Source organism: Stegodyphus dumicola, chromosome 7 (genome assembly GCF_044657685.1).
Source record: "Stegodyphus dumicola isolate Sdum_Otavi_A_Nest chromosome 7, ASM4465768v1".
NCBI lineage: Eukaryota > Metazoa > Arthropoda > Arachnida > Araneae > Eresidae > Stegodyphus > Stegodyphus dumicola.
In genome coordinates, this window is record NC_140774.1 from 164,180,289 (window position 1) to 164,208,009 (window position 27,721).

General features: G+C 33.2%; 1 protein-coding gene across 1 annotated transcript; it reads left to right on the forward strand.

The window, feature by feature from the left end:
* The first annotated feature begins 870 nt into the window (after positions 1-870).
* LOC118196192 (protein CDV3 homolog) lies at positions 871-27,721 on the forward strand. Its single transcript, XM_035367610.2, has 5 exons — positions 871-1,229; positions 8,131-8,207; positions 12,690-12,826; positions 25,539-25,743; positions 27,416-27,721. The coding sequence occupies exons 1-5, from the start codon at positions 1,014-1,016 to the stop codon at positions 27,531-27,533; spliced, it is 753 nt and encodes a 250-aa protein (XP_035223501.1). The 5' UTR covers positions 871-1,013; the 3' UTR covers positions 27,534-27,721.

Here is a 27,721-nt window from a genome sequence, read left to right on the forward strand (position 1 = left end):
CCTCATTGGTTACAGACGATCATCAAATGACTATGAAAACAGTCTGATCGTTTTGAGATCTTGACCAAATGTGTGCCATACATCATCTACTAATAACTGCCCCTGAACAAAATGTTGACTTCTCTGTTCGCCAGACACTTTATTGCATAGAAAACCAAAGAAAAATTTGAAAACGAAGGGAAAAAAGAAGCGTTAATTTTACTTGATTACCCTATCAATGAAAATCTGATAACAAACTGAAAGACTGTATGCAAAAGAAGAGGCTAAGGAAAGCTGAGAAAGGTCGATCAAGATAATGTTCTTTCTCACTGGCTGCAATTTCTAAAGCTGCTCAATTGAAGCTTCACCTAATTTTCCTATCGACCTCTTTCCCTAATTTAGCCTCATAAGATTTTCATCTACACTTTAACACAGAATATCATGTCATTGAGGTTGTTGCTCAGGGTGAGACACTTAGGATAAATCCTCTTTAAGATGTCTGTAAGCAAACTACTGCGCAATGAATGCATTAATGTAGGTGTTGGTTAGGTACAGAAATCATGATAAACTTAAACACACTTTACAATAAGGCTAAAATTTTTCACTCTTTCCTAGTATTACTTCTGTTAAGTATTACTGTATTATACTGCTGCTAAGGAAGCTTAGATTTATTATTTGCATTAACTTTTAAAAGCCCATCCAAAAGCATAAATGCTCAACTGAAATTTCTAAATGTGCTTTTAATGCTTGAAACTTTCAATTTTGCGAAGAAGCTTACTTAATAATAGGATTTCGGTTATCCAAAATGGTACAGCGCCATCTCTCGGGAAATACGCCGATGTTTAAGCTTGGAACGAAGGAAATCTGACTGAGCCACAAACTTGGGTTGTCTTCAGCCTCATAGTTAAACTTTATTGAGCTCTTTGTGCAGCAAGTTTCTGTCTTTCTGCAGTGTTTCAAGCGTGCGGTATCACACGTATTCGCACAGTCTGGTGAAATCTGGAACATTAAGTTTTGTGTGTCGTAATAACATAATGGCGGATTCTACTTTAGATGAATTCTTTGCTAAGAAAGATAAAAGCAAAAAGGGTAAATCTAAAGCGAAGTATACTACGTCAGAAACTATAGCTAAAAAATTAGAAGAAGGAGGTAAAAAGCCAGATTCAATACAGAAGAAAGATACGAAGGAAAAAACTCCTCTTAATTCTAATAATCAATCAATTATTATACCATCAATAATAAGTGAACAAGTGAGTATATATTTTAATTCTTCGTATTTTTACCTATTCTGTATTATGTAAGCACTCGATCTTATAAATATCATAATAAAACAGCTGTTCTCTGTTCCATGGAATGACAGAACTAACGAACTCCTGCTGAACCGGTTGTTAGTATTTAATAAATACAGCAGCTCAGAAGTTAATAAAAAGCAAAATTTTTTCTTATGCTTGAATATTTGCTATGTAGTACAGAATCTTGCCATAATCCAGTGCTTAAGTGGTTTCGCAGTGTAAATTTTGAATAAAGTTTTTCCTTTTTCTTTACATATTCAGGCAAGAAAAGAAATTTCTCTGTCGTCTTTAATGATCACCTGTATTTAGAATTAGATTTATTGGTATTAATTATTAAAATCTGCGTATTACGTAGAAGATTAAATTGTTTACTTTTATTTAAGCTCTTGGTTAGTTGAAAATATGTTATTCAATTGAATAACTGCCGCAGATAATTTCGCGATCAGTATTATTGAGATTTAAACAAGAAATTGCGTGTTGTGTTTTAAGTTTTCCGAAATCAGTTATACACTGCATTATCATTTTTATAACACCTCAAGTAGGTGTTTCATGAATTTATAATTTTTAAATATACTTTATAGATGAATAAGAGACTAAATTTTCTTTCGTGACGGAAAGCAATTAATAAAGTTATTTTTCTGGATTGTTAGATGGTCTTTATAATAATAAACGAATTGTACATTCGTCTTTGAAAATGAATATAAAATCTGTCAGAAAAGTTATAGCTGTTATTTTGATTCCCCCCCCTTAGCAATAGATTCTTGTTGACTTAAAGAAGTATTTTCTGATTCTATTTCTTTTACTTCTCTCCTTCTCTTTGGATAACTGTGGGAATAATTGGGTTAATTCCTAGGTTATGGTATACTCGGGGGGCATCACCAGAGCTATGGTAACTGGTGAAACTGTACCGAGAATTCAGAATATGCACAGGCCAACAGAATTTAGGACCTGCAAAGGTAGCAAAAATGCTAGTACCAGCCCTGTATATACTACTAGTGTGGCATGTCATAACTCTGCCAAGAATTTTTCTTATTTTAAATGTAAATGAGAGTTATCTTTTTACCTTTCTCATCTATAAAATCACATTTTGAAAAATGTGTTGTTATAATTTCATGTAACAAGGAAAGAGTTGAATTTGTTTCAGAATTGTAAAAGTTGTCGTAAATATTTTTTAGGTTTAAAAAAAATCATAGAAAAATAATAAATTGAAAATTATACTTTAGGAAGTCCTAGAAATTACTTTTAAATTTTCAATAAATTGTTTAAATTTTTGGTACGTTTCTGGCATGCACCTGTCGCGCATTTGTGTGTTTGTGTATGAATCGACAAATGGTTTGGTCACCAAAGAGGACTGTGCTTGGGTGTCGGCATGTGTTTGATTTCTCTTTCACACGCCTCCAAAAGCATGGCAGGTGCATAAAAGACAAGTGCCAGATTTTTTTAAATAAGAAAGTAAAAAGTTAATGATTCATGAAAGCAGGTCTATTGAATTTTCATGTGATAAAGGTCCCCTTCTATCACAACTCTGATGAAGAGCACTTGCATATTTCATGATGGCAGCAGATTGAATATGCATTTTGATTTCTTGCACTTGTTATTTGGCTGCTACAAAAATCACGGTAAACAGTTGTTTTTCTTTACATTCTGTTTCTGCCTTTCATATAAATTAGGAAAGAAAGTGATAAGTTAGTGACTAAGTAAAGTATAAATATAACGTAAAAATAAAGTAGTGATTTCTTTTGAAGTTCTAACATATCCTTGGTAGTTCTTAAGACTACATATCTGTCTTCCATCATTACTATTTCATTGCATAAGAACTGAAACTGTGATTCTTTAGCAAAATATACCATTTCTGCTATAGTGTAAAATTGGGTGCCCCTTCGATTAGAGACAATTTTTTAAAAATTTTGGCGATAAAACCTCACTTTTGTTTTGACTTTGTTTTAGCTTCCTGATTTTATTTAAATGAAAATAGATTGATGTGTACATGGACAAGTTTAAGGCAGTACACAATGCCTAGTTTGTGCAATTCTGGTTTCTTTTTTAAGTGAAAACAGATCGATGTATACGTGGACACAGAGTTTGTGTAATTATTCTATTATTAGAGAGTATTCTTTGACTTATTATTTTGGTTTTGTGTAATGGCCATCTTGAAATTGTGCTTCCTGCCGCCGATCTTGGCGTCAAAAAAGAATCTCCAAAAAACAAGGAGCACCCAATTGTAAACTGTTACCAAAGTATCTTTAAAAAAAAAAAAAAAAAAGCACTCTTTACCCTTCAATAATTGAGAGGTGGGAAGAAAACTTTTTTATATAATTGAGGTTGCTTCAAGGTTGTTGCAGTCCTTACTGGAAAGTAGAATCATACATGTGGTGGTACTTTAGGTAGGTACCACTTAATATGATCATGTTTATCCCCAGCTGTTTTGGTAACATTAACTGAATAAAAATTTAAATGCTAAGAAAAGATATCCATTAAAATAACAGTGGAATTTAACTTAATTAATACAGATATAGTGACAAACATGTATACTTAAACAGCATTTTATTCTTTTACAGCAAGATCGTTATTAGCAGAATGTCTGCAAGTGCTACTCAAAAGCTCATTCATGAACCGTTCATAATGTTTCTAGGAATTATGTAGCCAATTGTGCACCCATAATCTTAATAATTGGATTGTATCATTATCTCGGTATTGGAAATTCACCGATTTTATCAAAATTATCTTCACAGAAGTTATCCATGACTGCCTGGATTTGTTTCAGAAAGTGACTGGCAGATTTCAGCCTTGTTAAGTTGCTTAGTCCAGGAGATATTCGTGAAACTAGGAAAATAGTTTCCTTTTGATAGTTGATATTAAATTGAAGAGAACATGCCAATGTAAGATTTAAAATTGGGAGGGAGAAAATAATATGGTGTAGATTTTTTTTTGGTTAATCTTTGGATTATGGTAACTTTGTGATTTTTTTGCGAAAATGTGACGACCAACCCTCCTACAGCAAACTGCTAGTTTTTTTTGGATGCCATTTTGTTTTCACGAAGTAAAGGCATGTTTTTTTTTTTTTTTACTCAACATTTTTTTCCACCAATCTGCTAGTCGAATTACGCTTATGCTAGAACTTTTATGGAACAAAAGTGTTTAATCATGAGGAAGATTAGGTGCGAAATTGGGAGAAAGTGCAGAATTGCTCACTGCTTGCCGCGTTTTTAAGAATTGCACATACACGGTATCATCCATGTACACGTCGACCTATTTTCACTTAAAAAAACATCCCAGAATTGCACAAAAATGGCATTGTGCACACTTTTGACTTTATCCATGTACACTGCTAAAGTCCTAGCTAGTAACCTTTATCGCCTTACCAAAATGTCGCCAAACTACCTGTTACCATATTCCAAAGATTAGCCTTTTTTTCCGGAATGGGGGGGGATTTGCAGAAATTTTCTTCTAAAGAAGATGGACCTATGTTTGATTGCCCTTGAAATTGATAGAATTATTCAAAATCTAGTCTAAACTAAAAATCAAAATCTACCTTTTTTTGTCTAATTTTAAATGGTTGACTAAAATTTAAATGATGCTATTTAGTGATTTAATTGCTTATTTGGTGCCATTTTCTGTCATTTGGCAAATTTATGATGTATTTTGATTTTATTTGATGACTTTCGTTTGCTGATTTTACTTCAGATTTAAGAAACTCATTCGATAATACTTTGATTACATTAACCAAATTGTTGATCACTTTAAGAAGTGTATTTTCCATTACAGACAGTCGGGCTTAAGTCAGGGATGGGCAAACTAAGGCCCGTGGATATAATTTTAATTTGCCGGTGTGAGGCAAATTAAAAGAACTATATATTTATCTATTATATATCCATCTCCTTTTCTACTTTGTTTAAATATTATTTTTTATCTTCCGTTTTTTTAAAGGACTGATGATCTTTTTTTTTTTTTTCTCTGTTTTTGTTCTACAAAATACAAATTGATGGAAATAGCAAGCACGGACAGCTTTCAATCAGTAAAATGCTAAAAGCAGAAGTTCTTTGTTAGTTATAGCTCTAGAGTTGTGACAAACATTTAATGCCTCACATTTTAAGCTCCAGCCAGCGGCTTTTTCTTTGAGCGGGAGTTCGAATATTATTAATTGCGTATGGAAAGACTGCAGACACATAGCATCATTGTGAATAGTGGTGAAATTATTAAAAGTACAGCATAGATAATGCTGGTTTGGGTTATTCGTAAAATATATCAACCCCATAATGGCTACTAAAAAACATAAAGTTGATTCAGAGTGCCATGCTTTTAATGATGAATGGACCTGGAAATTTTTTTTACAGTTGCAAAAAATGGACCAGTGTGTCTCATCTGCAATGAAGCTATAGCAGTCTTCAAAGAATATAACATTTTCCGTCATTTCACATTTAAGAAAATTCCAATTACAAAGCAATGTCTGAATATAAAAGGGAAAAAATGCAGAAAGTCTTTGTAAAAAATTATCATGCCGAAAACTTCTAGAACTTGCCGGTGACTTTTAAAATCGAAGACATCGATAAAAATTTGACATCGCAATTAGAGTCACAGTTGGCCAGTTTAAATTTTGCTCCATAGCAATGGATGAAAGCACTGATATAAATGGTACTGCGCTCAAATAGTGTTATTTATTAGAGATGTGGATGAGAACTTTGAAATTACTGAGGAACTGGCGTGCATGCATTCTTTAAAGGGAACAACAATGGGATGTGGTATTTTTTGTGAATTTCAGGAAGGGCTTTTAACTTTGAAATTGCCTGTAACAAATATATGTAATATTACGACCGATGGAGCACATTGTGTCGTTCTCCCATGAGAAACTGTTCTGCGGGGTGTGAAGTGTTAGAAAATACAGAATGGCTTTTTCGGACTTTGCATTTTTCACAGATCTTCTTTGTCGTATGAGCAACTTGAATGTAAAGATGCAAGGGAAAAATCAATTTATCGACGATATCTGGGCCTATCTCAAAGTTTTAAAACTAAAACTTTATTGTTTACTGTGCAGCTAGCTAAGAACAACTTGTCTCATTTCCCGAGGTTAAATTCAATACCCTCAGTAAATGAAGAGAAGTTTAAGAATTATGACGATGGCTTGAAAAAATTGCATTTTGAGTTCGAACACATATTGTAAGATTTCAGTTGCCATTCAAATAGAATTGGATATGTTTACCATGCCTTTCAACGTAAATTGTGAAGCACTGAGATCAGATTTGCACCTTAAATTAATTGAGTTGCAATCTAACAATCATCTCAAAAGCAATTGCTTCTAAATATACCAAAGTTGGAGCTTTACAAATCATTATCGAAAGCGAATTTCCCAAATTTAATATCTCATGCCCAGAAAATCAATGGTATGTTTGCTTCATCTTATATATGTGAACAGTTTTTCAACTATGAACCATAGAAAGAATTATGGTTTAATCCTAGTATCCGGTGCAGACGGGATTTGGCTACTTTTGGCGACTTTATGATGAGCAGTAAAAACGGGACATATACGATGAGTAGTAAACGGTTTATTCAAAGAATTATTTATATATATAGTTATACATAGTATACTATGTATATACACTATAGTATATACTATGTATATAGGGTATAGTATATAAATTTAAATTTAAAGAAATTTAAATTTTAACAAACACGTATAAAAGTAAAAAAAAAAAAAAAAAAAAAAAAAAAGGCCAAAATAATTTTTAACAAAATTTAAAAAAAAATGTGCAAACTTATAAAAGATTTAATTCTTGAACTAATCTACAATATCATTCAAATTCAGAAGCATAAGCAAATATAGTATATATATAGACAATATCTTTGGATCATGTTTGGTGTTGACGATAATTTTCAAAATCGCGCCGAGGCTGCACCGTAAAGTAGGATTTTACCAGAATTATTTCAGAAGTAGACTGACAGATGAGCATTTAGCCTCGTTCCTTAGAATCAATACATCTCACTTTGAACATCAGTATAAGGAACTTTAAAAAATGAAATTGCAATTTCATTCATCTCATTAACATATTTAAATAATAATACTTATATATTGCTTCTCAAATTTTAGAAAAATTTATCTTGGCCTGCCAAACTTTTTTTTTTTTTTTTAAATTTTTGGCTTGCGATTGAAAAAGCTTGCCCATACCTGGCTTAGATGAATTCAATAACAGTATCCAAATGATAACATCAGTTCTATTACATTAAGTGATGTATACTGTGTTATTGGCAAGTACTGACCAATACCCATGTATCCAAATAATTTGCTACTTCAATCAGTTTAGCATTTAAAAAATAGTTTGGTTTCATTTTTCAGCTGATTGAGTAACCAAATTATCTCATTCTTTTACCTGATAACATTTTTGGTACTTTCTGATTATCAGCCAGCCCAGTTTCAAAGTATGATAGAATTGTTTGGTTTTGCCATATTTTCAGATATACACACAACAGTATGTCTGCTCATGAATATATGTATCACTCATGTGTTTTGAGTACATGAAATGCTTTATATTTATTGAAGAGCATAGCTCAACAGTACCTATTATCATTAAAAACACAAATATTGGCTGTACAGTTTTTTTTGAGGGGGACCAAAAACTTCTTGTATCTGATAAATTAAATCTTTATGTTAATATTAATAAACCTGTTTACCTGGGAGTCATAAAGATAGCCAAACAATTTTCATCATTTCACAAAGCTGTCTGTTGACAGGATTGTGGATAATCAGAAAGCAACCATTATCTTTTCTTTTCTTGCTCAAATTTTAAAATGCCTAAAAATTTGATTATTGCTGTTTTGGTTCGTTTCTGTTATCATGTGTTTTTTAAAACTGCATTGTTGATTTTAGGAAGATGATGAGTGGAAGAATATTGAAGAAAAGGAGAGAGATTATTCTGGCCTTAGAATACAAGCACTTTCTATTAGGTAAATATTATTATTATTATTATTATTTTTTTGTGTGTGCTGTTTCAGTATATATGCTTCTTTACATTGAAATTTGCTCTGCATATTGAAATTTGTAATACTGATTTAGTAATTAGGTGCAGTTTTGATTAATTAAGCCTTTATGTAGTAACAATCTATAAATCCATAAAAATCAGGAAACTAAAACGCATCATGCATTGCTTTTCTTATAATTCTTTAAAGCTGAACCAGGAATATACATAAAATTGAATGCACAAAAAATCCACATATTTTTTTATATGGTATCAAAACAAAACTTTTGTGTGTGTGTGGTTAAACAAAAAATATACTACACCTGCTAACATTTTGACAAAGACAACAATAGAATGTTGAGGATTGCATAGAATAGGAGATTGACAATAGAATGGCATAGAATTGACATTTTCTGCCATTTTTCTGCCAAGTCAAATGGCAACTTAGAAACAAATTTTGATTCTATGTCCATATTGATCATGTGCAGGTTACCTTAAAAATTAAAATTTAATCATATGCTTGCCTTCTTGATTATTCATCATTACTAATAATGATAAGCTTTGTCAATGTTGATTAAATACCGGTGTCGATCCAGTGCCTTACTGATGTCAAATTTCAACCTTATTCAGTAACCAATTACTGTGCAGATGACAAATATGCATTAATTCTCTTATGATTATATCATTGTCAAAAAAAGAATTTTTCCCATGTTAATGACATGCTATTATCAATTATATTTCTGTGTTACTTCTGTCCCGAGGTGGCTACAGGTTTAACACAAGCAGTTTTCAATACAGGTCCATTCTCAACAAACATAGGAGCATTTAGCTGCCAACGTAACTCTTCAGATATGACAGACTAATCGGCACCCGAATCAATAAGGGCTTTCACATACTGCCCGTTCACGGTGATAAAAGTGTTATTCTTTTTCAACTTGGTTGTGGTGTACGTCGGAGGATTTTTTCAACTGTGGCCTCACCTCCTGTACAGGTCGCTTGAGTTAGTTTTCCTCATTGATTCGGCGTGGGGAACGGCTGGAAAGGCGTAGTGGTGACTGCGATTGTCGGCAGTTGAGAGAGCGTCGTGGATAAGGTGAACTGCTCCTTATTCGGGAAGAAATAGGTTGTGCATATGCGTCGTCGAAGCTGTATGTAGATTCAGTATCCCTGTCCCGTCGAGGGTTTCACGTCTTTGCGGCTCTTGCATTTTCAAATATCTTGCGTCTATCCCTACAAGTACCTTAGAACATGTCCAGGGTGTCCGCAATGAAAACAGAGAGGCACATTATCGTCAGTTTTCCCACAGATCTGTTCTACGTTGTGGAGCAGTTCACTGGCTGCCTTCCCGTCTTGGCTCCGACCTAACTGGAAGTGAACGTTGGGTAGTGTTTTTGTTTCTCTCTGCTCCTGTGAGTGGTGCCAGTGCCTCTATAACCTCTTCCCAGACTACAGATGCTATGTCATTCGGTGCTACGGGTTCTATTTCCATGTAGCCCTGAACTTGCAGCAGGATCTTCTGAATCTCTTCCTTGACGATGATGTGCACTATAGACCTTAGTTCACCGGTGTACGCATCGGCCAACACTGCGGAGACATAAGGCATCCTCTGGAATCGTGATCGGGTGATACGTCTTCGTCGAAGACTTTCTATGTGATGGCAGCATTTCACGAAGGCATCGACGCTGTTATAGTCCTGGGACGACAGGACCTAGTACAAGTCTTCAGCAATACCTTTCATGAGATGGGCCACTTTCTCGTCTTCAGACATGGATGGGTTTGCTTTTCGGCAGAGAGCGAGAACATCTTGAATGTAAGCTTCAGACGTCTCATCGATTTGCTGGGCACGTGTGAGTCGTACTCGTTCAGCTTGGCGCTTTACATCAGCTGCTCGGGTAAAGGTGTACTTAAAAGCAGTCCTGAAAACAGTCCAACTGGTAAATATGTCTTCATTATTATTGAACCACTGTCGAGCAGTTCCGCCAAGGTAAAAAATGATGCTCTACAGACACATTTGATCATCCCAGTGGTTATAGTTGGCGATTCGATCAAAATCCTTGAGCCATCTATTAGTATCTTCTTGTCTGTCCCTGGTGAATATATATGGGCTTCTGGGTAGTTGGTACGTCAGGATCGGTAATGGTGCGATATTACTCAAAGCAGAACTAGCTGCTGCTGGAGGATTCTGCTCGGTTTCCTTCTCATCAATCATCTTTCTCGATCTTTTACGCGAATCCTGTAAGAGTCCAAACTTGGGAGCAAGTCCTCAAATCCGCAGGCTTTGGCGTAACTCTGCTGTAGTAACTGAGTGATACCCGTCGCCTCCACCAAACTGTCGTGTAGATGAAGGGATCCTACAAATGAACAGGTAAGTACTCAAGTCTAAACTCAAGACTTTTTTATTAACTCGAACTGAATGAAGAGATACTTACATACAGCTGGTGAACATGCTGAAACATTCCAAACTAGAAATGTTCTGAAAGAATAAGAAGGAAATTTACATAAATAAGGTAACATTAACAAGAAGGAAATTTACGTAAAAACCAATTCTCAGGCATCTCATCATTGATGGGTTTCGAGTTCTGCGCCTTCTCTGCTAAGCTATGAGGAGCTCGGTCGAAAAGAGCAATTTTCGCTACAATATTATCACCCTGTATTATAGAAGAATCTACGTAAACATATGTATGTTTCTTGAATCGTGATAAAATAATGGTACCTATAGCCATTCAATTTTCAATAATGTATTCCTCCTGCGAAAATGGGCATCTGGAAGCCCAAATCTGAAATTTGGAATTTGTTTTATTATCGATTTCAAATTTTGTAAAACTTTAATGAATTTTTGATGATCAAACTCGAGGATTTCAAAGCGAGCAATAGTAACATTTTGCAGAAAAATAATTTTTATCTCCAGCGCTCGAGGTTGTGCATCTGAAATTCTAAAGTTATAAACTCATTTAAAAATTATTTTGCGATATTACTCTTGAATTGAATTTTATGGTTTAAGCGCAAAGAACATGATATTTAAATAATATAGGTAATAAAATAAAGGTAACACAATTAAATAAAGGCAACATACAAAATGTTAAAAAAAAGCTTCTTTGGATGTAATTTAAAATCTGAAACCTTTTAGTTTTTTTTTTTTTTTTTAAATTTAATTTTGAAATACTGTGTTTGTTTTTAAAAGTTTTACTGTTTAATATTTGCAGGAGGTTAAGTTGTTTGTGGGAGAATGTTGGGCTTCAGATGACGTGAAGTTTATAACTTATGAATATTTTCATTTAATTTTCTTTAGTTAATGTTTTCCGGGTTAGTTAATTATTAGTTCAAAGGGGCTTTGTCCCTGAAGGACTATTGTTTTCGTTTTGCGATTTTGTGTTGAATCACTATAAATGTCTATTTCACTTTTCAAACTGTTGCCACCAATGTTAGAGTCCTGCATTATATTAAAAAAATTAAATAATGAAAAATATGCGTAAATGTATGTATATTTCTCGCATTGTGATAAAACAACGGTACATAGAGCCATCGAATTTTGAATGATGTAATCCTCCTATGAATATGGGCATGTGGAAGACCTTTCATATTTTCTAAAACTTTAATGAATTTTTTAGTAACAAACTCAATGATGTAAAAGCGAGCAATAGCATGGCAACACTCTACGGGGAAAAAAAGATCTTTTTATCTCCAGCGCGCGGAATTGTGTATCAGAAATTTTAAAGATATGCTCAATTTAAAATTATTTTGCGACATTGCTTTCAACTGAATTTTATGGTTTAAGTGAAAAGAACATGATATTTAATAAATAAAGGTAACACACAAAACGTTAAAAAAACACCCTTTTGGACATAATTTAAAAACTGAAACCTTTCAGATTTTTTTAAAAGTTTTTTCCTTGCATGTGGCAATTGAAACGATGTAGAATGTTTAAAGTTTTGAACAAAAGTTGTTTCGTGTGTTGAATTCCAGGAGGATAGTAACTTGTATATTTTAGGGAGTTTATGATGCATCCGTTGTTAGTGAATTTGAATATATTTACTTGGTTGACAATTTTGGAGTCTGGGGAAAGTGTTATACAATTTATTATTGTATTATTCATTATAATATTTTATCATGAATTGTATCGATAGGGCTATGTTATTACTTGCAAAGCAGATGGACTTTGTTTTACTCATATAGTATTTTATGATCTCATTTTACTATTTCGTTTACAGAAAATAATAGCATTTCACTGCTGCAAAACTTAAAAGTTACTATTCTGCTTACATTTAAAAATGACATCTTAGTGCTTTCATCGCCGCCAAATTTTGAAGGCCAAAATAGTTTGGAGCCAACTCCCCCCCCCATTTATGATAGATTAGCCATTGTTTTTAATCCTACCAAAACATAATTTTAAACTTTGTTTATTATTAAATTAACAATCATGGCTTTTTAGTTCAATTATTCATAAGTAAAAATGCAATTCTGATTTAATTAGTGAAAAAGAAAAAGAAGAAGAACAGTTAAAAGAGCAGATGCTTTCAGAACAAAATGGAGAATCACAGAAGCAATCTGATGGCCAGTCAGGTCCATGGAAAGTGGTTCAAAGTCCTCCCTCAGAACCTGAAGAAGAAAGTAGGTTTCTTTTTCTTCTTCTTTTTTTAATGTTCATTATTTTATTCAGTTGTTTGAACAGTGCTATTATAAATATTACTGAATTTTTTTAGTATAAATTTCTAAATTTTTAAAAACTTATGTTGAACTTTTAAGAGGATATATACTTTTTATAACCTTTATCCTGCTACCCTTAGCTCAAATTCTGTGAATTTAGTTCATTCCATAAGGGTGTGAAATCTGTTATTTAGAAATACGCTACTTTTATTAACTTATTCTGATATCTAAAATATATACAGTCAAAAGTTGTTAATTCGGACACCCATAATCCAGAATGATCTATAATCCGGACCTCAAAGCTACAAACTTTCTGCGCATGTGTCGCATTGACGCATGTGCATAGGTGTTTACGCATGCACTTAAGACCTTTACGGCTGCGAATATGCGCGTGCGCATAATACGTTTACGCATGCACGTTTAATGTATAACGGACGGTATAAGCTAAGCTAAAATTATCTAATTCAGTTAATGTTGCAGATTGCGTTGTTCCTTAATCTTCGAATTGGATCCGGCTTATTATTTTTTGCAGACTGTTAGAGCAGTTTTATAAAAGTAAGCTTGAACTTTCGATTATGTCAAATAGAATTTCCGATATATATTTACTAATATGTAAAGGATCTACAAAGCGAAAGTATATATCGAAATCTGTTTATCAATTTCATGCTGCTCTGCGGCTGGGGGGGGGGAGAAACCCTGTGGCGTGCAATGAATTGGAAGTTGATCTGTCAGCACTATCCTTATCTTCAGGGCAGATGTTTTTATTTTATTTGGCTTATAATTCCTTACTAAATGTAGTGTTTCATCTCAATGTACTCCGTCTTTGCTATGAATTTAAATCAAGTTCCTCGTCACTATAATTCGCTTGCGATAGTGAAGAAAGTGACAGAGGTTATTGAAAACGAAAAAATTTCGATTAACAAATTAGTCGGTATTTTCGACACAGCAATTATAGGACTTGAACAGCGGAACTTTGTAACTTAACAAGAAATTATGTCTGTTTAATAGAATTAAAGAGAAAGTATTATCACATGAAACGAAACAACTTACATTGAAAGAAATGTAAAATAAAGTAAACAAATAAATATTAAGCTTTTTCTTTTTGTAAATTTTGATACCTTTTAGATCATAATTGTTCTTTATTTCATAAATTATGGTTTCATATTTTTAATTTTGTTATTTCTGCATGCCATCCTACCAGATTTAAACTGATGATCTATAATCCGGAATCGCCGAAGTCCCGACGAGTCCTGATTAACAAATTTTGACTGTATTTCTTATAGAATATTAGAAATGATATTCTAATACTGATAGGTTGGAAAATGTCGTAAATGACAATAAATATTGTTTGTAGTAGTGATTAGGAGCTTGAAAAGTTTGATGATACTTGAATATTTCGTGCCAACAATTTATTGGTGCCTTTAGCAGAGTTGCCAACTCTCCCGATTTAGGCGGGAGACCCCCGATTTTCGACCGCTCTCCCGCCAACCCGATTTACAATATATTTCTCCCGACTTTTTCTTATTCTTAAAATTTCTCACGATTTTTATGGAACTTGGCTTAATTACTTTGTTATATGAACAAACAAACAAACAAACAACAACAACAACAAAAAAAAAAAGTGGATTTGGACGTCTGAAAGCAATTGAATTTTCTCTAGATTATATTTAAAACAAAACCTTGCGAATTAGATAACTTCTGCTTTGTGAGTGAGAGCATATACGTATCCAGAAACTTCGTTCTCCAATGGGCATCGTGCTCCACCTGCATGTCATATGGCATATATTAGCCAATGAGGACAAAGAAAGCTGTTATTTGGATGTTCTTTAGTTACTTCTTCGGTAGCTTCTTTAGTTACTTCTTCTCATTTTGTCCTGAGTTGTGTGAGTACACGTGCCTTCAGGAAATATTTTTAGAAATTATTATCTTTTGTTATGTCTGTGAGAAAGGTGAAATACTCGTGTATGTTTCAAAAATCGTACACAGTTGACTTTCCTTCCATTATTTTCTCAAGGAAATGTAATAAATTTGCGATGTGTACCGCCTGTCGTTGCGATTTTTCGATTTCACATGGTGGAAGGGCGGATGTTCTAAAAAATGTGCGTACACAAAAACATAAGGACAACAGGAGTTGTTTTGAAAAAAACGAAAAATTAAATTTTTCTTTGGAAACAAAGGACCAAAAAGTTATTAATGCAGAGTATCTGTTCTCTGCCTTTTTACTGAAGCACAACCTGCCACTGAATGCATCGGATCACGCTGCAGTTTTATTTAGAAAAATGTTTCCCGATAGTGAAATCGATAAGAAATACTCAAGAATCAAAACAGGTGTAATTGTTAAAGAACTGGATTTTAAAAATAAATCTTCAGTTATTGATTGCATTAAAACAGCTCCGTTCTGCCTCTCTACGGAAGCAATAATACCGATTCAAAAGTGTATCCAATTGTTTCTTTTTTTAATCCAGAGTCTTTAGAAATTGAGTGCAGTTTACTTTCTGTCTCCACTTTAGAAGGACATTTGACAGGTTTTAACATAGCACAGCTAATTATTAAAACTTTAAAATAAAATGCAGTTCCTCTGGATAATTGCTTAGCACTTGGTGCCGATAATGCACCAGTATTGGTAGGCTTGAAGACTGGCAGGCATCTTGAGAAAGGAAAATTCAGATTTGCAGATTATGAGATGCACCTGTCACCTCTTAAATTTAGCAGCTGAAAAAGGGGCAGCTTCTTTACCAATAAATGCGGATGAACACATTGTTGATATTTATTATTATCTTGAAGGAAGTTCTAAAAGGAAGGAAAAATTGAAACAGTTCCAACAGCTGCATAACAGCAGTTTACAATTAGAAAACTTGGATGAAGTTATAAAATCAGCTAGGACTGACACCCAGTGGAGTTTAATTGGAAAACTGAAAGATGCTGATGGAATTTTAAAATATAGTGAACTGTCTAGAATTATGTTGGCCATCTTGACAGTTCCCCATAGTAATGCAGAGTGTGAGAGGATTTTCAGTGTTGTTGGAAAATGAGGGTTATTAGATCTAATTTTAGTGATGACAAATCAGAAAAACTTTTATTAGCAAAAGCAGGCCTACATGGCAATTGCTAGGAACAAAATTATGAAATTTCTTTCTTAAAGAAAGCAAAATCTGCCACTTTTTATAACATTTGTACAAAAACTAATTAAAGATTTTTTTTTTTTTTTTTACTATGCAAGTAATAAAAATGTTTTTTATGTGTATGTGTTGCTTGCATTTAAGAATTAGTTACTATTTAAAGTGAATTCATTATCAAAAACTATATTTGCATCATTTAAAAAGTCTTTTTAACATTGTGAAAAATCTCCCGATTTCTTAAAAAAATCTCCTGATTTTTGAGTGTCATAGGTTGGCAAGTATGCTTTAGCTAATAAAATACACTTTTGACATCGTCTTAAATAAAATAACAACAAAGAGATTTTTAGATTTCCAGCAAGTATTGTTTGGCTGTGGCATCAAAACAAAAGGTTATTATTTGCAGCTTGTCTTTATCTCCTCAAGGATTTAATACTCAATCAAATACCATTTTGACTGATAAATAATTATTAAAGATTAAACTAAAATGCTTTGCTTTTCAATTCTAGGTAAATATTAGCTGGGAAACAATGAAAGAGTATAAAACTAAAAGTACAACCATCACCAAACTGATTAAATTATCTTTAATCATAATAAATATGTTTAAATGATCTCTTTTTGTACTTCAATTATTAATTTTTTTCCGTACTTTTGTGTCAGATTGCAAGATGTTTTCTTTAATGTAAGTTTCCCTCAAGTAGCATCTGTCTTGAGGACCTAATTTAGAATTTTTATGTGTATTTATTATTATTATTATATATTACATTTTTTATTATATATCTTTTTTATTAGTATTAGGTTTGTAAGTGTGAATTATCCTAAAGTGTCATGCAGTATAACGTTATCAGAATTACTTAGTTCTGCAATGAAAGAAAAATTTGGAAAGTTCAGTTAAACTTATGTAAAAAGAAATTGAAGATGATTTTACAAAAATAACGTTGAGAAGAATCAAAAAATTATTCTAGTAATAATTATTATTGTCCCATTGAAAAAATAAGTGTAGGTGTATTTAATTATGGCAAAGCACACGAGGGCTATCTGCCTAAAGGGAGGAATGCCTTTCGTGGAGGACTTTCTAAGGGAAACTGGCTCGTATACACGTTACACATGGGGAAAATCACGAAAACGCCCATGCAGCCAGCCCGTTCGCGGGATTCGAACCTCAGACCGAACTACCAGTGTTCAGCGTCTTTACCGCTCGGCCGCTGGTGGGCACTTGAAAAAATAATAAAATAACTGTAAATGCATTGATTCTATTGAGAATGTAAGAAAAAATTATGAAAGATATAAATACAGTACAGAGTAAGCTTAAAGGTTTGAACAGAGGGGTGGATTAAATGTTTTTTGATCAGTATCTGGTAGCAGATATGGGAAGGAGACAGCATTCCTGGGTGGTTTGTTTTTTCAGATGGGTGCAATACTTAACTAAAATAATACATGGAACTTACTCATAATTTTTGTTCTCAAAATACTTTGTTTTTTTGTATGCACAATATGTTGCTGGATTGAGAAAAAATAATCAAAAAGGAATTTGAATATTTATACATGCTAGTATGCATTTTGATTAGATTAATCCGGTAAGGATGGCTGACAGCCAGTGTAACGCTGCTTCACAACAATGCCTAACCTCATGTCTCCCATCAAACCCAGAACCTTTTGACAAACTTTGGGTGAACTGTGATGCCCTACCCACTGTACAGCTCAGTGTGCCTAGCAATTATCTCTTGTTCCCCACGTTAAAGGAACACTTGAGTGGCTAATGCTTCCGTAGCACTGATGAAGTCAAAGAAGAAGAGAAACGCTTCCTCACTGGGTTGGCAGCAGAGTTCTACAATATTTGGATGCAGAAATTGGAGTACCATCTACAAAAATGCATAGAAAAAGATAGCGACTATGTCAAAAAATAGAGTTAAGTGTCTTCTTTTCAACGATGTTCATTGCTATGAGAATAAACGATGTTGTCTATTTGTAACATTGATGGGAACCTTATTTATGTATCAACGCTTTTTGTTTGCTTTGTGTCCACTGTCTTGTGACACCATCTCTAAGTGAGGGTAGTAATTACATCAGTGCTGCTTCTATTTCATCGAGATTGGTAAATGACCTCAGGCGTGAAACTCAAGACACAAGTTATCTGTGTAAAAGGAAATTGTGTGGCTATCCCCACACATCAGATGAAAATATGGAGTCTATCAGACAGAATTTTGCAAGTAGTGTACAGAAATAAACTTGTCATGCTGGTAGGGAACCTGACATTCCTGCAACATTAATTTGGTGGTTTTTGCAGCAATGTTACAGGATGACAATTTTTTAAAACACTTCATGTTTAGAGAGGAGGCTGATTTTCATTGATGAGGCAAGCATTGGTGACTCCTCTATTTGTGCACGTGAATCTCCAACGAAAAATGAAATAAATTTATTTACAAAATTGCAAGGTATTGGAACAATTTCCTGCCGGAAGTTTGTACTCCTAGTCCAAACGGAATTCTGGTAAAATCAGGCCTAACAAAAAAGTAGAAATTGATGAAAGCCCCTCTACGAAGCATAAAAATTAGAAGTATGTCAAACACTGATTGTTTATTAACCTGGGAGGACGTGTGCTGTATTATGTAACAAGAGAGAACGTGCATGGGGTGTCAAGACACCCCAAGCAATTAAACGACATACAAATTAAACATATTATTACAATTCAGTAAAAGAATGCATTCTATATTAATTGCAACATTTATTATATAAAATAGCTTAAAATAATGCTAATTTTAAAATTAATAGCAAATAGATAATTTATTTATTTTTTTCAGATGTCTAGGAATCGTTGATTTCTATGAGAAATGTTTGTTTTTTTTTTTTGTAAATGCAATTATAGTCTAAATTATGCAGAATTATTACATGAACAATGAGTTATGTAATTAATATTAAAATCAATTAGGCCCAAGAAGCATTAGATATTTTGCAATATATACATGAAACATCTATTTCACAGTGCTCTTGACATATGTTTTTTACACTTCACACATATAGTTTTTGATTTTCTGTCTTTTTCTCTTGAGCACCTGTATTATATATATATATTTCCTTTTTTTTTTTTTTTGGTGGTTCATAAAATCATTTTCTGTAAGAAATTGGCCAATTCATAACTAGTATACCAATTGTCTGTGGTAAAGTTTCTTCCAGATTTGTATAATGGAGATAGGATGGGTTTTGCTATTTCACTAGAACTGCTGACTTTCTTATACAATACTCTCAATACAAAAATGCATTGACCGAAATGGCGATTATGTTGAAAAATAAAGCATTCTTTAATCTTTAAAGTGATGTAGCAGTTATAGAAACTAAATGGTTCTTTGTATATCTAAAAATATAGGAGACCTTTTTTTTGGGATCGCCGTCGTATATCACATGTTTATCTTGTATGGCCCATCTGGCTGCTGACATGCATTAATTTCCATGTTTGAAAGCATAGAAGGTTCTAGAATCAACCATAGCAAATATCTTTATGCCATATCTTGCAGGTTTCTTAGTTATATACTGCCGAAAGGAGCACCGTCCTCGAAAAGGTTCTAGCTTTTTATATATTTGCCTACATGATATAATTTCTGTCAATTCTTGACAAAATTTTCAAATAAATCTTTTATTGAAGCTAATTATCCTTTCCTATAAAATAGTCAGTTTGATCACAAGGAATGTTTTCTGAAGAGTCGCACTCTTCTTCTGATTCAGACTCATAATCACTAAATATATCTTCATTATCTGAATCTTCTAATTCTTCTTCTATAGAATCTTCATCCGACGAAACCCCCTTTAATAATTTTTGAAGTCTTTTCATTTCTTGATCATGTGTCAGATGAGGAAAAGACCGAACAGAGCAACTTGCACACGCCATGGCTCACACTGAAAAATAGTAAGAAGAAAGTGCAAGTGGGGTGTCAGTACACCCCGAACTATTATTTAAACAACAATAAATGCTCAGAATTTGCCGTTTTCTCCCGAGACATATAGAACATGACCTTGAAGGCAGCTACTGATGGACCTAGGCATTTCGGATTATAGGGTAAGATTGCCAGCGAATTTTTTTGAGCATCTTCCCAGGTTGAATAAAGAGGAGTTGCTTCAGAATTCTGCAGAAATGACTGTCGCAGCTGGCAGAACGTCTGCCAACTTTTGGAATGTTTCTGATATGATAATAGCCAACTCAGACATGTAGAATAAAGATTGATTCACACACTTTATATTTAACTGTCTTTGCACTGATTAGTGTTTTTATATTTGACAAGCAGATTTTTGCCCTCTCATAAAATTTTTAATTTCTAATAAACTGCTTTATGAATGAAACAGTTCGTATGGCATATAGGTGAAGCTAGTTCTTCTGTAGTTACTTGTAATTTCTTTTGAAAATTATTTTACAGTGTTTCAATGTCCAGTCTCAATTTTTTGCAAACTTCAATATCTGTTAAAAGAAAATTTCATATATATAAAAATTTATATATCTCTTACAGTACAAATCTATTAAAAATTAATCTATTAATGAAATCTATTAAAAACTCTGTAACAAATTTTAAAACTGCATATTGTTTTAAAGATGGCTCTCCAGAGTACTCTTCTGCTAATTTTAACAACCAAGTAGTAGTACAGCTGGGCTTTTGGCAAACAGTTATATACAAGGGCAATCCCAAAAAAAAGGTCTCCTATTTTTGGGGGACGTACAGAAAGTTTTAATATGGTTGTTGGCAACAATGTTGTGAGTGGTGGCTTCTCCGCTACCACATAAGCACACAGGCGCTTCGCTCGAATGCTCAGTCTTGGCTTGGCAGCCATTCGAAATGGAGCTCCCGATAAACGTTGCCGTGAAGTGCGTGCAGTTATTCGATTTTTGAACGCAAAAGGCGTTAAACCGGTTGAAATTCACCGCCTATTGACGGAAGTGTATGGACAGTCGTGCATGGATGTCAAAAACGTTCGCAAGTGGTGTAGAGAGTTTACAGCAGGTCATACTGAAATTCATGACGAAAGGAGCGGGAGGTCGTCAATTGCCGACGAGACAATCGCGAAAGTTGAGGAACTCATGCGTAAAGATCGGAGGATCGCTCTGGATGCTCTCTGCATTTTAGTTCCTGAGGTTTCCAGAAGCACCTTCCACAGGATTTTAACGGAAAAGTTGCAATATTGGAAGGTGTGTGCAAGATGGGTGCCGCGTATGCTGGCAGAAGACCACAAACGGCAACGGGTTGATTCTTCCCGCGAATTTCTTCGCCGCTATGGAGACGAAAAGGAGAACTTCTTGGACTCGATTCACGCTTCCTGAAGGGCATGGCGGCAAACTGGTATGACATGGGCATTGTAAAACTGCCACAGCGTCTACAAAAATGCATTGACCGAAATGGCGATTATGTTGAAAAATAAAACATTCGTTAATCTTTAAAGTGATGTAGCAATTATAGAAAGTAAATGGTTCTTTGTATATCTAAAAATATAGGAGACCTTTTTTTTGGGATCGCCGTCGTATATCACATGTTTAAGTATAATTAAAAGAATAAAATTGAATAAAAGTAAACAGTTCAATTATAATAAATAAGGACAGATTATGTAAAAATTTCAGATTGGATGAGAATATGTATAAAATTTTTCATGATAGAAGAGAAAAATTAAGAAAGAAGAATATTAAGAAGAAAAATACATTTATATAAAAGTATTATTATTAATATATTATAATAGTAATACTTTTATATACTATTATTAATATAATAATAGTATATAAAAATACTATTATTAATATATTTTCTTTGATGAGCAGACTATAAGAAAATGACATTGAAAGAAAAATTAAGGTAGAAGAATGCTTTGAAGAAAAATGCTTATGTTTTCTTTGATGAGTGGACTATATAAGAAAACAATTTTTCATGGGGAGAAATTTTGAATTATATGTGTAGAAATTTCCTTAACCCCTTTTGCTACTTGGCATATATTAGCTTATACTTTAAGATATTTTACTTTCTTACTTTATTTAATAATGCAAATATCATCTTAATGAATGAAAGTTTATGAAAATACAGACTAAAATAAGTAATTATACAAACTCAATTTATAAATGCTGTTAAAATACCAGTCTTCATGACGGATCTAAAATCCTGCACCCCTCAGAGGGTTAAATGAAGTAATACTGATTTTATATTTTACTAAGCAAAATAAAGGGTGCTATTCCGTTACAGCGATATCAGTTAAAAATGCGCCACTTTTTTTTGGTCACCAATTGTTGCCAAGTATAAAATTATGAAACAACAATAGAGTTTTAAAGACTGCAAAAAATTACTTCTGTAAAAAGTAAATTTTTTAAATTTCATAATTCTTAAAGAAAATAAATTTTTTAGAAAAATTTTTTAATCTAGAGAATTCTACACATAAATAAAAAATAATGAAACAAAACGAAATTTAATCTAAACAAGTGCCATAAAGAATATTCCACACATAAATAAAAAAATGACAAAACAAGAGGAAATTCAATCTAAACAGGTGGCGTAAAATTACAAATATTCAATATTATAGAAAAAGTTTCATTTTTGAATTTTACTGATACCACATAAATTCTATCAGATATGACTTTGGGTGGTGGTGAGCAGTGTACTGTTGAAATTTATTTCTCCATTTAGCACTGCCCCACAGTCGCGCCAAAGTTTGGGTATGGCATCCGGGTCTTTCTTATATCCTTTCCAGCAGTCTGAAAATATGCTGCCATTCACGATGTTTTCCAGAATGGCAGTCATCACTGTTGTAATAGAATGATCAGAAAACATTCTCTGTTTTCCTGGCGTAAACCCCCGAATACCCATTGTTCCAGAAGAACATATCCACTGTTGTTTTTCCTTTTTGTGAAAAGACTTCATCTATTTCTACAATTTTGTTGGCTTCACCGATTTTATTTCTTTTATGAGACATCAAACTATTTTTGTACATATCTCTCTCTGCCAAGCAGTTATTCCAATCTACTATCCTATTATGGCTGATTTCTAACTGAAGTTGGGAAAATTCAATCGACATCAATTCCTAACACCACAGATAGATAAAACGAACGTCATTGAGGAAAGAAAGATGTGAGCCTTCAAACCATGTTTTGGTTCTCAATCCTTTTTTTCACAGCAAGAATTTACTTAACAACCCCATATAGGAGTTTTGCTTGAGTCAAAAATTAACTTCATTGAATGATTTTGAGATCAAAGTCAATTGCTATGAATTATTCCTTTGTCCTGAAGGAAGCTTATGGCAGCCTCTTCACCATTAGTTAATTTCCAAATCATGTAGTTCATCGTACTAAAAAAAAAATTTCAAAAAATGCCAAAAAAAAGATGTGATATTTCAGACGAAAACTGGAAATCTCCAGCCACGATATTTGGCGTGTCGTTGTGTAACATTGTTTTCTTCTCATTTTTCTGCATTTTTAACTGACTCCGCTCTAACGGAGTAGTACCCAAATAAAGAAATGACTTACCTTCTGTTTTATGATGATTCATTTCAAAAGTTTTCATTAACTTTTTTATATTAAATAAATGATTAAAAAATTCTTTAAATTTCCTGTAAGACTGATAAAAATGTATTTATTATACTGCTAGCCATTAAAATTGCAACACCAGAAATGAACATCAGAATCACATGAAAGGAAGAAGAGGTATGAGTATTTCAGTACATTTAAATGACGCAGGAGGGAGAAGCAACATCTGGAGCACTGCATAAAAGGAAAGTTGTGAAGTGGATTTCTCACTCGGAAAACACTTTGTAAGGTCAGAATTTGCTCAGGATATAGTGTTATGCCTTGGATAATAAGAAGAAATGCTTGTCAGTAAGTGTTGGAATTCGATAAAGGCAGGATCGTTGCACATGGAAAGTGTGAATTATCATTCCATTATAATGTCCTTCGCACTCGTCGACATCCAACAACCGTTAAGTGAATATGGAATCAATGGGTTGCTGAGAGTCATACTGAACGGCATGCAGGATCTCAATGCTCTCCCATGAGTAATGCCCGAGAGGCGAGATATATTGTGAGGTCAGCCCTGCAAAACCGTACATCCATATTACAGACTATTAGCCAGGAAATGGGTATGTTTGCAGCACGCCCAGTATTCGCTCGTACTGTGCGTTGACATTTGCAGCAGCGTGGACTGTCAGCACGGGAACAATTACTTCGGCTTCCCTTGACAATGCAGCATAGATAGAGATGGCAATTCTGGTGCACCAAATGACAAAGCTGAATACTGGAGTGGCATAGTGTCTCCTTTTCAAACAAATCCTCGTTCTGCATGCCGTATATGTATTTACAGGCTCCGAAAAGACCGCACATTACGTGCTTGCATTCAGTATCAGCATAGGGGTCCTGCACCTGGTGTGATGGCTTGGGCAACCATTGGGTACATGACACGCACATCTTTAGTTCAGATAAACAGTAATTTATATGCAGATTTGTTGATTTTGACATCTTAGGTCCAGTGATTATATTCTATATTTGTGGCCTGCCAAATGCTGTCTTCCTACAAGATAATGCAAGACAACATGTTGCATGTCATGTTCTTACCTTCCTCAATACACAGGGTATTCAATTGCTGCCCTGGCCTGCATGATCTCCAGATCTGTCACCCAATGGAAACATCTGGTCATGGGCTGCTGAAAGACTAGCCCCCCATCCCTCTGTAGCTAATACGGTTGAAGAAATGTGGCATAGACTTGAAGCAGTATGGAATGAGTTGCCTGATTCTATTATCCAAGCTCAGTTCAAGGTCATGCCTAACCAAGTAAGGGCCATTTTAGCTTGCAGCGATAGCAGCTGTTTTTCTACTAATTTCGCATCTCCTAAACTGCTTACAAATTCAATCATTTTGTTTTCATGCCATACTGTTTACATACAATAAATATCTTTTTTTGGATTTGCTTTCCTTCACACAGTGTTGCAATTTTAATGGCCAACAGTGTATTTTAAATTTTCTTTTTTTCTGTTAGGCTCTGTTATTAGAATTCTACTACTTTTATTTTCTAGATTGCATTTTAATTAATTTTACTGTCTTAACACTCTTATCATTTTTTTATAGAAAAAATGGTACTTTAAAAAAATGGTATTAGCTGGTATGGACTGCTTTTGTGTCTCAGCAATTCTAGCAAATGCATTATGTGAAATGTAGTAAAATTTAACATGAGGTAAACAAACATTGTCCCAAAATCTTACAAGGAAAGGAAATTAAAAAAAAAAAAAAAAAAAAAAGCTTAATGCAGATATTTGATTGCAGTAATTAGTCTAAAATTGATGTTAAAATGATTTAAAAAAGATTAAAACAGAAATTATTTACACAAAAAGTAAAAGAAATTGAAAAAAAAAAAAACTTTTAAGAGAAATTTGTGAAAGCTTTTAGGGTTCAGAGAACGTAGTCACATGGTATTTTTGGTAATGTGCTGGCTAATATATAAATACTGTTTATGATATATTTTTTACTACATATATCTGAAGGAAAAAGTTTTGATTTTGAATAAATTTTGTATTGTTTAATTTTATCTTATTTTATTATTATTTTTTTTAATATAAGAATTTCAGCAAGAGCCACCTAAAGAAGAACCTCCAAAGCCAACTGGTGCATACAAGCCTCCTGCTCTTAGAAATGCTGCATCGTCTGTGTCCTCTGGCTCTGGTGCATCTAGTAGAAGAACACACAAAAATGCACCTCAGATCACCAGCGAGCTACATTTTCCATCACTTTCCTCAGCAGTGGATAATAATAAATGGAAATTAAAGTAAGTGGCAATTAAATAATATTGACGTTTGACTAACATATTTGGTGCTTAATGTAAATAGTTGGTGTGAAATCTGATTGGGTATAGGAATGGCTGACTGGTTTTATTAGATCAAAATAAATGCAAAAGTCAAAGACAAGTCATATATTCACGAATAAGAAAAATATGAAATGGATTTCCAAAAAAATACAATCACCGGAGATAAGTCTTAACATTGAGTAAATGACTTTCTCAGTAAATTTGCGAGATATCGCCAAGCTGGTGATGGTTCTGGCAACTAATTTTTGTCACCAAATTTGGCGATAACAGTTTGCTCCAGTCTCTGTATAATTGGTAACTGTAATTGATCCCTATGTGTAAATTGTAACCATATCTGGTGGAAGATACTAGAGATTTTTCAGCAGCTAGAGGAAGATACAAAATCTGAGAGAGCATATCAGTTTCTCATTTGTTTAGTTCAGCATTAGTTCAGAGTAGAGTATCTTCATCAGAGCTTTCCCTTTTTAGATGCACTTTGCAATGTGATGTGTTTAACATTCTTATTAGTTTGAAGTATAACTACTGTACACTGTGATACTGAGAAGAGCTGTGTGAGTATTTTTATGAAAAGTTTCAGAACTGGTAAAGCATTTATTTTGGTAAAAATAAATTTAATCAAGCTGGCATCGGTTCTGTGTGCATTCAGTCTATTGTGAAACCGTACATGCACGACAGTATGTATATGGCATTGAGTATCAGGATTAATAAAATTCTATTTGGGATTTAACCCATAGTGTTCATATCCGGCAACTGCTAATTCACCTAGTTTCGAACAAGTAGAATAAATTGAACTTCTTCAGCGTTTTTTTTTTATTTTATATATATATATATAGCAGAAATAACGTTTTGCTGAATAGGACAGTGTAGACTTTAGAAAATGCTATTTTGATTTGTGGTTCTTATGATGTGATGCAAACGGACAATATTTAGCACATATTTTGTCATCGATTCTGAAACAACTGAAAAAAAAAAAAAAAAAAAAGTAAAAAATACTTTAGAGTCATGTAAAAGTTTCAATTGAATGTTGAGTAATAGAGTAAGACAATGCTGTTTCAATGCTGTTAAGTCGATAAGATTATTAAACAATGATAGTTCAACCTGGATTTAGATCTTGCTGGATGGAGTTTTCAAAGGAAATATGTGAATATTTTGGTTTTTTGTATGGTCGTCATGTTTGCTTCAGTATTTATACATTTATGTTTTCATTGTAAATATGCCATTTTATCTTGCATTTTACAAAATTTTCCATTCACTGTGTCTTTTTTATTTACACAGTTTTAGGTTTTATTTCTTTTATTTTTGTATTTTCACATGTTTTATAATTGCCAAAATAGCTCTAGTTGAAGAAAACTTGCATTATTAAATATTTTCTTTTCGCTTAAATAAGAAAGTTTAAATATTTATTAAATGTTTTACTGTACTACAGTTGTATGCATATTTTAAAGTCAGTTATTTATTATATTATGATTTTCATATTTTGTTTTATTATCATTAAATTGCTAAATATATAGGTGTAGGTATAAGCCCCTCTATATGTATGTATACACACAATAATTATAGGTTAAAATTTGTTTAATATGTTTTATAAAATTATTTCACTAATTTATTGTACTATTTCTTTTCTTGAATGCAGTGAATCTGATAAAAGTTTCCAGTCTGTCAAACATGGAGTGCGCTCTAAAGGTGAATCACAAAAAGAACTACAGCTTGATTTAGAAAATAAGTTCTCTGCCTTACATCAAGGAGAGTAACCCAGGATAGACATCTAGCCCAATTTCTTTGACTGTTTTACACCAACTTCAGAATAAACCGTATAAATAAAAGAATTAAGACTAAAGAAATTTATTCTCATATCAGACTATGATATTTGACTATAAAAAACAGCAGTTTCCATACAAAAAAAAAAAAAAAAAAAAAAAAAAAAAAATACAAAAGCAAA

Coding starts and splice junctions, on each gene's coding strand:
- LOC118196192 (XM_035367610.2), top strand. CDS start 1,014: ATGGCGGATTCTACTTTAGATGAATTCTTTGCTAAGAAAGATAAAAGC. Junction 8,208..12,689: donor ATACAAGCACTTTCTATTAG/GTAAATATTATT, acceptor TGATTTAATTAG/TGAAAAAGAAAAAGAAGAAG. Junction 25,744..27,415: donor AATAATAAATGGAAATTAAA/GTAAGTGGCAAT, acceptor TCTTGAATGCAG/TGAATCTGATAAAAGTTTCC.